The sequence below is a fragment of the Pecten maximus genome, chromosome 13 (genome assembly GCF_902652985.1).
Source record: "Pecten maximus chromosome 13, xPecMax1.1, whole genome shotgun sequence".
NCBI classification, from domain to species: domain Eukaryota; kingdom Metazoa; phylum Mollusca; class Bivalvia; order Pectinida; family Pectinidae; genus Pecten; species Pecten maximus.
In genome coordinates, this window is record NC_047027.1 from 7,123,946 (window position 1) to 7,138,587 (window position 14,642).

The window sequence follows — 14,642 nt, forward strand, 5'->3', positions numbered from 1 at the left end:
TTTTTGAACGTTTTATTTTACAGTCACCGAACCCGGAGAGTTCATACTGGGGTTTATGTACAGCCCGCCTCGTTCAGACACGGATGGTATATTAGAAGTTTATATCACATCCAAGTCTTCCTCTGACATACAAGGCAGCGTTTCCTACATTTCAGAGAATAAGAGTTTCATTCTCTCTCCATTTACAACCAAACGAATCGACATCAGTGTTTCACAAGGAATGATGAGAAATACGGAACCGGAAGCTCAGAGAGGAGTCGTCGTTAACACCGACAGCGACCTCGTGAACGTGATCGGTCTGACGAAACAGGTTGGTTCCTCCGACGGATTTATGTCGTTTTCAAGTAGCTATCTGGGTCAAGTCTACCGCGCATGCACGCTCTATCCGCTCTCTGGGAAGTCCGTGATAGCAGTTGTCGGGGTTGAGTATGATACATTGGTCATTATTACATTATCAGCCAATAAAAACGCTTCTCTCTCTCGGCACGGTAACACATTATACTACCCAGGGGAGGTAATCAACATAATGATAACCCGACTAGAGGTCATAATGATAAGGAGCGATGGTGACCTTTCGGGGTCAAGGGTCACTGCTGACAAACGAATCGCTTTCTACAGTGGCAACTCTAAAACTGAAGTGAAAAGCGGGGGCAAAAGTCACCTTGTGGAACAACTACTTCCGGTAAATCAATGGGGCAAGGAGTTCATAGTTCCATCAATGCCACACGGTACTGTGATAGTGAAGATAGTTTCCGACACCAACTGCCGAACGAAAGTAATAGCTAAATTTTGTACGGATACAAACGCAACAACTGAGGAAATTTTCATCCTGGAGGATAGTCTTACTTTTGAAATTAATTATCAGTCCAGCTGTTATTTTCGATCCGATGAACCAGTGATGATGATGATGTATCTGTCAATGTCTGACGCTGTAAAAGATCCCACGATGACCACATTACCAGCTATTGAGACTTACGAGGACAGTTACCGGTTCTATACCCCACCAACAAAAAGGAACAGCTCTGCATTAGAAGTCCTTCTCGTCCTGGTGGTAAAAGACGGGAATAAAAACAGTCTAATGCTGTCTGGCACTCCCCTCTCTGGTAGCTTAACGTTTGATGTCGTCGTTAACACGGACTTTGTTGTCGGTGTCACCAGATTGACCATCGGCTATCACACCATTACGGCCAATGGCGACTTTCTCGCCCTGATCATTGGCATTGATGACGGCGAGAGTTATAGCTTCCCTCTTGGTATGGACCTAAAAGACCCGGACGAGGTAAGACTTTTTTCATTCTTTTAGCTCTCTTTAATACGTATTAGATGACAGATAGTTATAATTGAGGACATTTGGACCATTAAATACAAATGATTTCTGTACAGCGTTTCTCTATCAATTAAATATTAATGAAGCTATAACTAATTTCCTGTTTTATCACACCAGACTCTGCCGTTGTCCACTTCCATCCCTGGGTGTTCCTCCCTGCCGGTAACGTCTTCCTCATCAGAAACACCGAGTTCGTTGACTACATCGAACAACGTCGCACCAATGACAGACGACCCCACTACAAAACCGTCAGAGATTACAACTGAAAGCACCTTGCCAACAACAGTGGTATCCGGGCCCACTACGAATCCGTCAGGGTTGACAACAAAAAACACCAGGCCAACAACAGCAGTACCCGGGCCCACTACTAATCCGCCAGAATCTACAACAAAAATCATCGAGCCAACAACAGTGGTACCCGAACATACTTCTGCGCTCCCAAAGTTTAACATGACGTCATCAACATCATCAGTCACATCTATCAGTACTGAAACCACGATCCTACCGCCAAGTAACATCACGTGCCCGCGTTCTTGTGTTGTTTGCACTGCTGCTCTAACAAACACAAACGGACGAGGATGGAATGCAAATATATTGGAGCTGATGGTAGTAAATCGGAAAACCACCTCCAGGTACTTACGAACGCTGACTTCAGCACAGGACGATCGGTTATCGGTCGTGATTACAGGATCGGTAGGTGGCGCTATTTTAGTAGGTCTATTTTTGGGAATAGTAGCTTTGGATATAGATAATCTTGTCATTATGATCAAATTGTTCCGGGGAAAGGTCACAGTTCGGCAAACACGTCGAAGTTCAAACAAAAGAAAAGAAATGTATAAAACAACCTGGTGTTAGTGACAGGTTTAATTAAGTTCAGTGTGTATAAACAATATTCTATGTGACAAATATCCAATTAAACATAAATATATTTGTTATTGATTTGACAATATGTCTGTGAAACATGTCCATGACGACCTGTATGAGAGGTCATGGCATTTTTATTCCAATGGAGCCGGACTCGCTCAGTGGTGTAGCTGTAGTCCCTGTATATGCTTCAATTTCTGTTTTATATTACGTGTGGTGTTTCGTGGTAATTGTCTGTTTTGTGAGAAAATAAAAGAACAAGGCTTTATACATTTTTATACAAAAATAATGTTTGTTTTCTGTGGTGGGACGGTTGTCTTCTTCTAAGGAAGCGGAACCAGGAATTTCTGGAATAGGAAAATTAATGATAAAGTGTTGTTTCTAAGATTAAACGTTATAATTATTTACCCCCATATCGATAGCTGCATGATGTTATCCAGTAACATGACGCGAGTAGATGCGTGGTGATGATCGATAGTGTACTCAGAAACAGAACAGAAGAAAAAACATACAAGATATTGCACTCAATACAAATTCCACCGGGTTATCTAGGGGATTAGTGATATTATGACAGGGATTATGATTCCAAAGAGACAAAGACAGCCATCGACCTTTCTCGCAAATGGATTATGGAATTTAATAACATGACATGCAGGTTAACGGCAAACCACGCGGTATGATAGTCTACCAGCAGAGTTTAGCTACCTCAAAGGAATTTGACAAAAGACAAGAACAACTCATCTAAACATGAATTTATTAAATACACACATTAGAAGTCAAATACCAAACGGAACCATGCGTTAAGTCATTCAAATTTGTATATTCATCTGAGATGGCAGGCGATAGAAACTTTTAGTATATTTTTCTGTCTCCGAGGTTGATCATAACCTCCCTATCACGTTTTAATTAATTAATTCTAAATAATAGTCATATATACATGGACTAAATGGTATTTCTAAAAACCAATATTGCAAAACTATTGAAATCCAATTTTTACATTGCTTTTGACGTGGTTTCGAGTTTCCGGTCGCCTCCTACGATAAACAGTTAGGCCCTTACCATAACTGACGAACCCTAGAATGACATAACAGCTGTATTATGTCCCTAATATAACTGGAGAGTCCTTAAAGGACGGAACAGCTGTATCATGTCCCTAACATCACAGGAAAGTCCTAGAAGGACGGACAATTAGTTTGTGCCCCTAGCATAACTGACGAGTCTTAGAATGATAAAACAGCTGTATTATATCCCTAATATCACTGATGAGTCCTTGAACGACAGAACAGTTGTATTGAACAGTGCCAATATGACAATAAATAATGCAAGATAGACAACTCCTTGAAACATGAGTGAATTAAATTAGAAATAGCTGTCCTAGTGTAAATAAACACACAACACATACTGTAAACGTGGATATCAACACACAACAAACAACACGTACTGTAAACGTGGAAATCAGCACACAACACGTACTGTAAACGTGGAAATCAACACACAACACGTACTGTAAACGTGGAAATCAACACACAACACGCAACACGTACTGTAAACGTGGAAATCAACACACAACACGTACTGTAAACGTGGAAATCAACACACAACACACAACACGTACTGTAAATGTGGAAATCAACACACAACACGTACTGTAAACGTGGAAATCAACACACAACACGCAACACGTACTGTAAACGTGGAAATCAACACACAGCACGTACTGTAAACGTGGAAATCAACACACAACACACAACACGAACTGTAAACGTGGAAATCAACACACAACACACAACACGTACTGTAAACGTGGAAATCAACACACAACACACAACACGTACTGTAAACGTGGAAATCAACACACAACACGTACTGTAAACGTGGAAATCAACACACAACACGTAATATAAACGTGGAAATCAACACACAACACGTACTGTAAACGTGGAAATCAACACACAACACACAACACGTACTGTAAACGTGGAAATCAAAACACAGCACGTACCGTAAACGTGGAAATTTCTGAAAGGGTGAAATTTATACAAGAATTTTACGCGAAAGGGAAATTTACGTGATGTGGGAAGTCACAAATAAAAATCGTTTTTATTATCTTATAATAAGACAAGGTTTTTCTTTATGGTCATATTCCACAACATATAAAATAACCTTACAGGAGATTAAACATGTATTGTAAAAGAGGATGTCATTCCTGGTAGAAACATATCCATAAACTTTTAAAAACATAATGTATATTAGGATTTCAGGATAAATAAAAGGCAGATTAGGTTGACGTAAGTAAGGATAAGTTAGGTCGATATCAGACGGAGAGAGATAAAGAAGGACAGTTGATACGGCGGATCAGGAACGGACCTTGTAATAAACAATACAATACTCCATAGTTGTTACAACGCTGTAACAATAGCGGTACTGTAACAATAGCAGCAATTTAACAACAGAGGTACTGTAACAATAGCGGTACTGTAACAATAGAGGTACTGTAACAATAGCGGTACTGTAACAATAGCAGCAATCTAACAATAGCGGTACTGTAACAATAGTTGAAGTGCACCGAGTTAAGAACTAAAAATGTGAGTCTACGTAAGAATTGATAGAATACCAGAAATAGAATACCAAAGTACAGACGAACAATAGAACGTAAGTAAAAACAATACAGACAAACAACCTAAAAATTGTAATGTAAATTCCAACCCGCAATAAAACGAATCCGAACATGTCCCCCCCCCCCCCCCCCCCCCCCCCCAAAAAAACAAAACAACTTGCGATCAAATAAATTCAAGCAAAGGGAAAGGGTATAATACAGACAAAAGTTCGTATCGAAGAAACGAAAGCAAAATAGGAATAGAGACAAATTTACAAGTTGATATTTAAAAAATCGAAGACTTACTACACCTAAAGATTCCAGCTGGCTGCTAACATTTTGATAAATTATTTAAATCCACACGATTTATATTTAATACCAGTTAATACTTTATTCTTCGATTCTTACTTACGGCATGAATACAAATGCTGCTCTAGGAACGGCATTTTATCTCGTGTTGTATCTTGATCTTTAATAATCTCCAAATCAAAGACAAAATCAGTGATGGATAATAACATATCTATATGCCTCTCTAACCCTGATCCGTTTCAGATAAGCCGTCAGTAAACTTCCTTTGGAAATATCGATCGTCGATTCTTTAATTATTCTAGGAAAGAGACAGAGCTCTTCATACGTCGATATCAACCATAGAAAGTCTTGAGGATGTTTTAAACCAATCCTGATTGGTATAATCTGAATAAGATTCTATTATGGTTCCATCCCTGTAATCCGTAGGATGTAAGGATTCTTAATGGCGACTTATTTATCAGCTGAAATATGAACCCTAATTTAAATCTATCCGACAACCTTGAATAGTTTTCCTTGTCAGAAGAGCATTAAAACTGGACCGATCAACAACCCCTCAGTATTCCAGAGACTGTCTCCACATTCCAGTGGCTGTCTCCATATTCCAGTGGCTATCTCCATATTCCAGTGGCTATCTCCATATTCCAGTGGCTACATCCATATTCCAGTGGCTATCTCCATATTCCAGTGGCTATCTCCATATTCCAGTGGCTATCTCCATATTCCAGTGGCTACATCCATATTCCAGTTGTAATGCCGATGGCGACGGTTAGATTAAGCTGGTATTTTTGTATAGCACAATTATACCTTACAATCGTCAACAGGTGTGGTAAGTAAATTTTCCTTTTGTTTAAGAGTACAAATAAGAATATTTTGACTGTGATATATACTTTCTTGTTTTGTTCATCCTACAAAATTATATCAGCTTATATTTTAGTAGTATTCTTGTCTATTATTGTTTAAAAGTACGAATCAAACAAAAACTATATGCTACATATTTTTATATAATTCTAAATATGTTAAAATTAATTTCAAAGTTAATCTAAGCGAGTTTATAAGTTTTGTACACATTTTGGGATAATTGTTCATTCTTATGGGCCATGTAGTATAAGGCTAGTGAGTCGGTTATAGAACGATACTCCCAGTAATCGCTGCCTAACGAGATGGGTGTAACAACAGGAGTAATCATGTATACATCACTATCATTACGAGATGGGTGTAACAACAGGGGTCCTCATGTATACATCAGAATCATTACGAGATGGGTGTAACAACAGGGGTCCTCATGTATACATCAGAATCATTACGAGATGGGTGTAACAACAGGGATCCTCATGTATACATCAGTATCATTACGAGATGGGTGTAACAACATGGGTCCTCATGTATACATCAGTATCATTACGAGATGGGTGTAACAACAGGGGTCCTCATGTATACATCAGTATCATTACGAGATGGGTGTAACAACAGGGATCCTCATGTATACATCAGAATCATTACGAGATGGGTGTAACAACAGTGGTCCTCATGTATACATCAGTATCATTACGAGATGGGTGTAACAACAGAAGTCCTCATGTATACATCAGAATCATTACGAGATGGGTGTAACAACAGGGGTCCTCATGTATACATCAGAATCATTACGAGATGGGTGTAACAACAGGGGTCCTCATGTATACATCAGTATCATTACGAGATGGGTGTAACAACAGGGGTCCTCATGTATACATCAGTATCATTACGAGATGGGTGTAACAACAGGGGTCCTCATGTATACATCAGTATCATTACGAGATGGGTGTAACAACAGTGGTCCTCATGTATACATCAGTATCATTACGAGATGGGTGTAACAACAGGGGTCCTCATGTATACATCAGTATCATTACGAGATGGGTGTAACAACAGGAGTCCTCATGTATACATCATTACGAGATGGGTGTAACAACAGGGGTCCTCATGTATACATCAGTATCATTACGAGATGGGTGTAACAACAGGGGTCCTCATGTATACATCAGTATCATTACGAGATGGGTGTAACAACAGGGGTCTTCATGTATACATCAGTATCATTACGAGATGGGTGTAACAACAGGAGTCCTCATGTATACATCAGTATCATTACGAGATGGGTGTAACAACAGGGGTCCTCATGTATACATCAGTATCATTACGAGATGGGTGTAACAACAGGGGTCCTCATGTATACATCAGTATCATTACGAGATGGGTGTAACAACAGGGGTCCTCATGTATACATCATATCATTACGAGATGGGTGTAACAACAGGGGTCCTCATGTATACATCAGTATCATTACGAGATGGGTGTAACAACAGGGGTCCTCATGTATACATCAGTATCATTACGAGATGGGTGTAACAACAGGGGTCCTCATGTATACATCAGAATCATTACGAGATGGGTGTAACAACAGGAGTCCTCATGTATACATCAGTATCATTACGAGATGGGTGTAACAACAGGGGTCCTCATGTATACATCATTACGAGATGGGTGTAACAACAGGGGTCCTCATGTATACTCAGATCATTACGAGATGGGTGTAACAACAGGGGTCCTCATGTATACATCAGTATCATTACGAGATGGGTGTAACAACAGGGGTCCTCATGTATACATCAGTATCATTACGAGATGGGTGTAACAACAGGAGTCCTCATGTATACATCAGTATCATTACGAGATGGGTGTAACAACAGGGGTCTTAATGTATACATCAGTATCATTACGAGATGGGTGTAACAACAGGAGTCCTCATGTATACATCAGTATCATTACGAGATGGGTGTAACAACAGGAAGTCCTCATGTATACATCAGAATCATTACGAGATGGGTGTAACAACAGGGGTCCTCATGTATACATCAGAATCATTACGAGATGGGTGTAACAACAGGGGTCCTCATGTATACATCAGTATCATTACGAGATGGGTGTAACAACAGAAGTCCTCATGTATACATCAGTATCATTACGAGATGGGTGTAACAACAGGGGTCCTCATGTATACATCAGTATCATTACGAGATGGGTGTAACAACAGTGGTCCTCATGTATACATCAGTATCATTACGAGATGGGTGTAACAACAGAAGTCCTCATGTATACATCATTACGAGATGGGTGTAACAACAGGGGTCCTCATGTATACATCAGTATCATTACGAGATGGGTGTAACAACAGGAGTCCTCATGTATACATAATTACGAGATGGGTGTAACAACAGGGGTCCTCATGTATACATCAGTATCATTACGAGATGGGTGTAACAACAGGGGTCCTCATGTATACATCAGTATCATTACGAGATGGGTGTAACAACAGGGGTCTTCATGTATACATCAGTATCATTACGAGATGGGTGTAACAACAGGAGTCCTCATGTATACATCAGTATCATTACGAGATGGGTGTAACAACAGGGGTCCTCATGTATACATCAGTATCATTACGAGATGGGTGTAACAACAGGGGTCTTCATGTATACATCAGTATCATTACGAGATGGGTGTAACAACAGGGGTCCTGATGTATACATCATTACGAGATGGGTGTAACAACAGGGGTCCTGATGTATACATCATTACGAGATGGGTGTAACAACAGGGGTCCTCATGTATACATCATTACGAGATGGGTGTAACAACAGGGGTCCTCATGTATACATCAGAATCATTACGAGATGGGTGTAACAACAGGAGTCCTCATGTATACATCAGTATCATTACGAGATGGGTGTAACAACAGGGGTCCTCATGTATACATCATTACGAGATGGGTGTAACAACAGGGGTCCTGATGTATACATCATTACGAGATGGGTGTAACAACAGGGGTCCTCATGTATACATCATTACGAGATGGGTGTAACAACAGGGGTCCTCATGTATACATCAGAATCATTACGAGATGGGTGTAACAACAGGAGTCCTCATGTATACATCAGTATCATTACGAGATGGGTGTAACAACAGGGGTCTTAATGTATACATCAGTATCATTACGAGATGGGTGTAACAACAGGAGTCCTCATGTATACATCATTACGAGATGGGTGTAACAACAGGGGTTCTCATGTATACATCAGAATCATTACGAGATGGGTGTAACAACAGGAGTCCTCATGTATACATCAGTATCATTACGAGATGGGTGTAACAACAGGGGTCCTCATGTATACATCAGTATCATTACGAGATGGGTGTAACAACAGGGGTCCTCATGTATACATCAGTATCATTACGAGATGGGTGTAACAACAGGAGTCCTCATGTATACATCAGTATCATTACGAGATGGGTGTAACAACAGGGGTCCTCATGTATACATCAGTATCATTACGAGATGGGTGTAACAACAGGGGTCCTCATGTATACATCAGTATCATTACGAGATGGGTGTAACAACAGGGGTCCTCATGTATACATCAGTATCATTACGAGATGGGTGTAACAACAGGAGTCCTCATGTATACATCATTACGAGATGGGTGTAACAACAGGGGTCCTCATGTATACATCAGTATCATTACGAGATGGGTGTAACAACAGGGGTCCTCATGTATACATCAGTATCATTACGAGATGGGTGTAACAACAGGGGTCCTCATGTATACATCAGTATCATTACGAGATGGGTGTAACAACAGGGGTCCTCATGTATACATCAGTATCATTACGAGATGGGTGTAACAACAGGGGTCCTCATGTATACATCAGTATCATTACGAGATGGGTGTAACAACAGGGGTCCTCATGTATACATCAGTATCATTACGAGATGGGTGTAACAACAGGGGTCTCATGTATACATCAGTATCATTACGAGATGGGTGTAACAACAGGAGTCCTCATGTATACATCAGTATCATTACGAGATGGGTGTAACAACAGGGGTCCTCATGTATACATCAGTATCATTACGAGATGGGTGTAACAACAGGGGTCCTCATGTATACATCAGTATCATTACGAGATGGGTGTAACAACAGGGGTCCTCATGTATACATCATTACGAGATGGGTGTAACAACAGGGGTCCTCATGTATACATCATTACGAGATGGGTGTAACAACAGGGTCCTCATGTATACATCAGTATCATTACGAGATGGGTGTAACAACAGGGGTCCTCATGTATACATCAGTATCATTACGAGATGGGTGTAACAACAGGGTCCTCATGTATACATCAGTATCATTACGAGATGGGTGTAACAACAGGGGTCCTCATGTATACATCAGTATCATTACGAGATGGGTGTAACAACAGGGGTCCTCATGTATACATCATTACGAGATGGGTGTAACAACAGGGTCCTCATGTATACATCAGTATCATTACGAGATGGGTGTAACAACAGGGGTCCTCATGTATACATCATTACGAGATGGGTGTAACAACAGGAGTCCTCATGTATACATCAGTATCATTACGAGATGGGTGTAACAACAGGGGTCCTCATGTATACATCAGTATCATTACGAGATGGGTGTAACAACAGGGGTCCTCATGTATACATCAGTATCATTACGAGATGGGTGTAACAACAGGGGTCCTCATGTATACATCAGTATCATTACGAGATGGGTGTAACAACAGGGGTCCTCATGTATACATCAGTATCATTACGAGATAGGGTGTAACAACAGGGAGTCCTCATGTATACATCATTACGAGATGGGTGTAACAACAGGGGTCCTCATGTATACATCAGTATCATTACGAGATGGGTGTAACAACAGGGGTCCTCATGTATACATCAGTATCATTACGAGATGGGTGTAACAACAGGGGTCCTCATGTATACATCAGTATCATTACGAGATGGGTGTAACAACAGGGGTCCTCATGTATACATCAGTATCATTACGAGATGGGTGTAACAACAGGAGTCCTCATGTATACATCAGAATCATTACGAGATGGGTGTAACAACAGGGGTCCTCATGTATACATCATTACGAGATGGGTGTAACAACAGGGGTCCTCATGTATACATCAGTATCATTACGAGATGGGTGTAACAACAGGAGTCCTCATGTATACATCAGTATCATTACGAGATGGGTGTAACAACAGGAGTCCTCATGTATACATCAGTATCATTACGAGATGGGTGTAACAACAGGGGTCCTCATGTATACATCAGTATCATTACGAGATGGGTAACAACAGGGGTCCTCATGTATACATCAGTATCATTACGAGATGGGTGTAACAACAGGGGTCCTCATGTATACATCAGTATCATTACGAGATGGGTGTAACAACAGGGGTCCTCATGTATACATCAGTATCATTACGAGATGGGTGTAACAACAGGGGTCCTCATGTATACATCAGTATCATTACGAGATGGGTGTAACAACAGGGGTCCTCATGTATACATCAGTATCATTACGAGATGGGTGTAACAACAGGGGTCCTCATGTATACATCAGTATCATTACGAGATGGGTGTAACAACAGGGGTCCTCATGTATACATCAGTATCATTACGAGATGGGTGTAACAACAGGGGTCCTCATGTATACATCAGTATCATTACGAGATGGGTGTAACAACAGGAGTCCTCATGTATACATCATATCATTACGAGATGGGTGTAACAACAGGGGTCCTCATGTATACATCAGTATCATTACGAGATGGGTGTAACAACAGGGGTCCTCATGTATACATCAGTATCATTACGAGATGGGTGTAACAACAGGGGTCCTCATGTATACATCAGTATCATTACGAGATGGGTGTAACAACAGGGGTCCTCATGTATACATCAGTATCATTACGAGATGGGTGTAACAACAGGAGTCCTCATGTATACATCAGTATCATTACGAGATGGGTGTAACAACAGGGGTCCTCATGTATACATCAGTATCATTACGAGATGGGTGTAACAACAGGGGTCCTCATGTATACATCAGTATCATTACGAGATGGGTGTAACAACAGGGGTCCTCATGTATACATCATTACGAGATGGGTGTAACAACAGGGGTCCTCATGTATACATCAGTATCATTACGAGATGGGTGTAACAACAGGGTCCTCATGTATATATCATTACGAGATGGGTGTAACAACAGGGGTCCTTATGTATACATCAGTATCATTACGAGATGGGTGTAACAACAGGGAGTCCTCATGTATACATCAGTATCATTACGAGATGGGTGTAACAACAGGGGTCCTCATGTATACATCAGTATCATTACGAGATGGGTGTAACAACAGGGGTCCTCATGTATACATCATTACGAGATGGGTGTAACAACAGGGGTCCTCATGTATACATCATTACGAGATGGGTGTAACAACAGGGGTCCTCATGTATACATCAGTATCATTACGAGATGGGTGTAACAACAGGAGTCCTCATGTATACATCAGTATCATTACGAGATGGGTGTAACAACAGGGGTCCTCATGTATACATCAGTATCATTACGAGATGGGTGTAACAACAGGAGTCCTCATGTATACATCATTACGAGATGGGTGTAACAACAGGGGTCCTCATGTATACATCAGTATCATTACGAGATGGGTGTAACAACAGGGGTCCTCATGTATACATCAGTATCATTACGAGATGGGTGTAACAACAGGAGTCCTCATGTATACATCAGTATCATTACGAGATGGGTGTAACAACAGGGGTCCTCATGTATACATCAGTATCATTACGAGATGGGTGTAACAACAGGGGTCCTCATGTATACATCAGTATCATTACGAGATGGGTGTAACAACAGGGGTCCTCATGTATACATCAGTATCATTACGAGATGGGTGTAACAACAGGAGTCCTCATGTATACATCATTACGAGATGGGTGTAACAACAGGGGTCTTCATGTATACATCAGTATCATTACGAGATGGGTGTAACAACAGGGGTCCTCATGTATACATCAGTATCATTACGAGATGGGTGTAACAACAGGAGTCTTCATGTATACATCATTACGAGATGGGTGTAACAACAGGGGTCCTCATGTATATATCATTACGAGATGGGTGTAACAACAGGGGTCCTCATGTATACATCAGTATCATTACGAGATGGGTGTAACAACAGGGGTCCTCATGTATACATCAGTATCATTACGAGATGGGTGTAACAACAGGGGTCTTCATGTATACATCAGTATCATTACGAGATGGGTGTAACAACAGGGGTCCTCATGTATACATCATTACGAGATGGGTGTAACAACAGGGGTCCTCATGTATACATCATTACGAGATGGGTGTAACAACAGGGGTCCTCATGTATACATCATTACGAGATGGGTGTAACAACAGGGGTCCTCATGTATACATCAGTATCATTACGAGATGGGTGTAACAACAGGAGTCCTCATGTATACATCAGTATCATTACGAGATGGGTGTAACAACAGGGGTCCTCATGTATACATCATTACGAGATGGGTGTAACAACAGGAGTCCTGATGTATACATCATTACGAGATGGGTGTAACAACAGGGTTCCTCATGTATAAATCATTACGAGATTGGTGTAACAACAAGGGTCCTCATGTATACATCAGAATCATTACGAGATGGGTGTAACAACAGGAGTCCTCATGTATACATCAGTATCATTACGAGATGGGTGTAACAACAGGGGTCTTAATGTATACATCAGTATCATTACGAGATGGGTGGTAAAAACAGGAGTCCTCATGTATACATCAGTATCATTACGAGATGGGTGTAACAACAGGGGTCCTCATGTATACATCAGTATCATTACGAGATGGGTGTAACAACAGGGGTCCTCATGTATACATCAGTATCATTACGAGATGGGTGTAACAACAGGGGTCCTCATGTATACATCAGTATCATTACGAGATGGGTGTAACAACAGGGGTCCTCATGTATACATCAGTATCATTACGAGATGGGTGTAACAACAGGGGTCCTCATGTATACATCAGTATCATTACGAGATGGGTGTAACAACAGGGGTCCTCATGTATACATCAGTATCATTACGAGATGGGTGTAACAACAGGGGTCCTCATGTATACATCAGTATCATTACGAGATGGGTGTAACAACAGGGGTCCTCATGTATACATCAGTATCATTACGAGATGGGTGTAACAACAGGGGTCCTCATGTATACATCAGTATCATTACGAGATGGGTGTAACAACAGGGGTCCTCATGTATACATCAGTATCATTACGAGATGGGTGTAACAACAGGGGTCCTCATGTATACATCAGTATCATTACGAGATGGGTGTAACAACAGGGGTCCTCATGTATACATCAGTATCATTACGAGATGGGTGTAACAACAGGGGTCCTCATGTATACATCAGTATCATTACGAGATGGGTGTAACAACAGGGGTCCTCATGTATACATCAGTATCATTACGAGATGGGTGTAACAACAGGAGTCCTCATGTATACATCAGTATCATTACGAGATGGGTGTAACAACAGGGGTCCTCATGTATACATCAGTATCATTACGAGATGGGTGTA

General features: G+C 40.8%; 1 protein-coding gene across 1 annotated transcript; it reads left to right on the top strand.

Annotated features, from left to right (window-relative positions):
- The first annotated feature begins 697 nt into the window (after nt 1–697).
- Nucleotides 698–2,471, top strand: LOC117341492. Its single transcript, XM_033903367.1, has 2 exons — nt 698–1,279; nt 1,445–2,471. Exons 1-2 carry the CDS (start codon nt 719–721, stop codon nt 2,180–2,182), a joined length of 1,299 nt encoding a protein of 432 aa, XP_033759258.1. The 5' UTR covers nt 698–718; the 3' UTR covers nt 2,183–2,471.
- Nucleotides 2,472–14,642: the final 12,171 nt, after the last annotated feature.

Coding starts and splice junctions, on each gene's coding strand:
- LOC117341492 (XM_033903367.1), top strand. CDS start 719: ATGCCACACGGTACTGTGATAGTGAAGATAGTTTCCGACACCAACTGC. Junction 1,280..1,444: donor ACCTAAAAGACCCGGACGAG/GTAAGACTTTTT, acceptor TTATCACACCAG/ACTCTGCCGTTGTCCACTTC.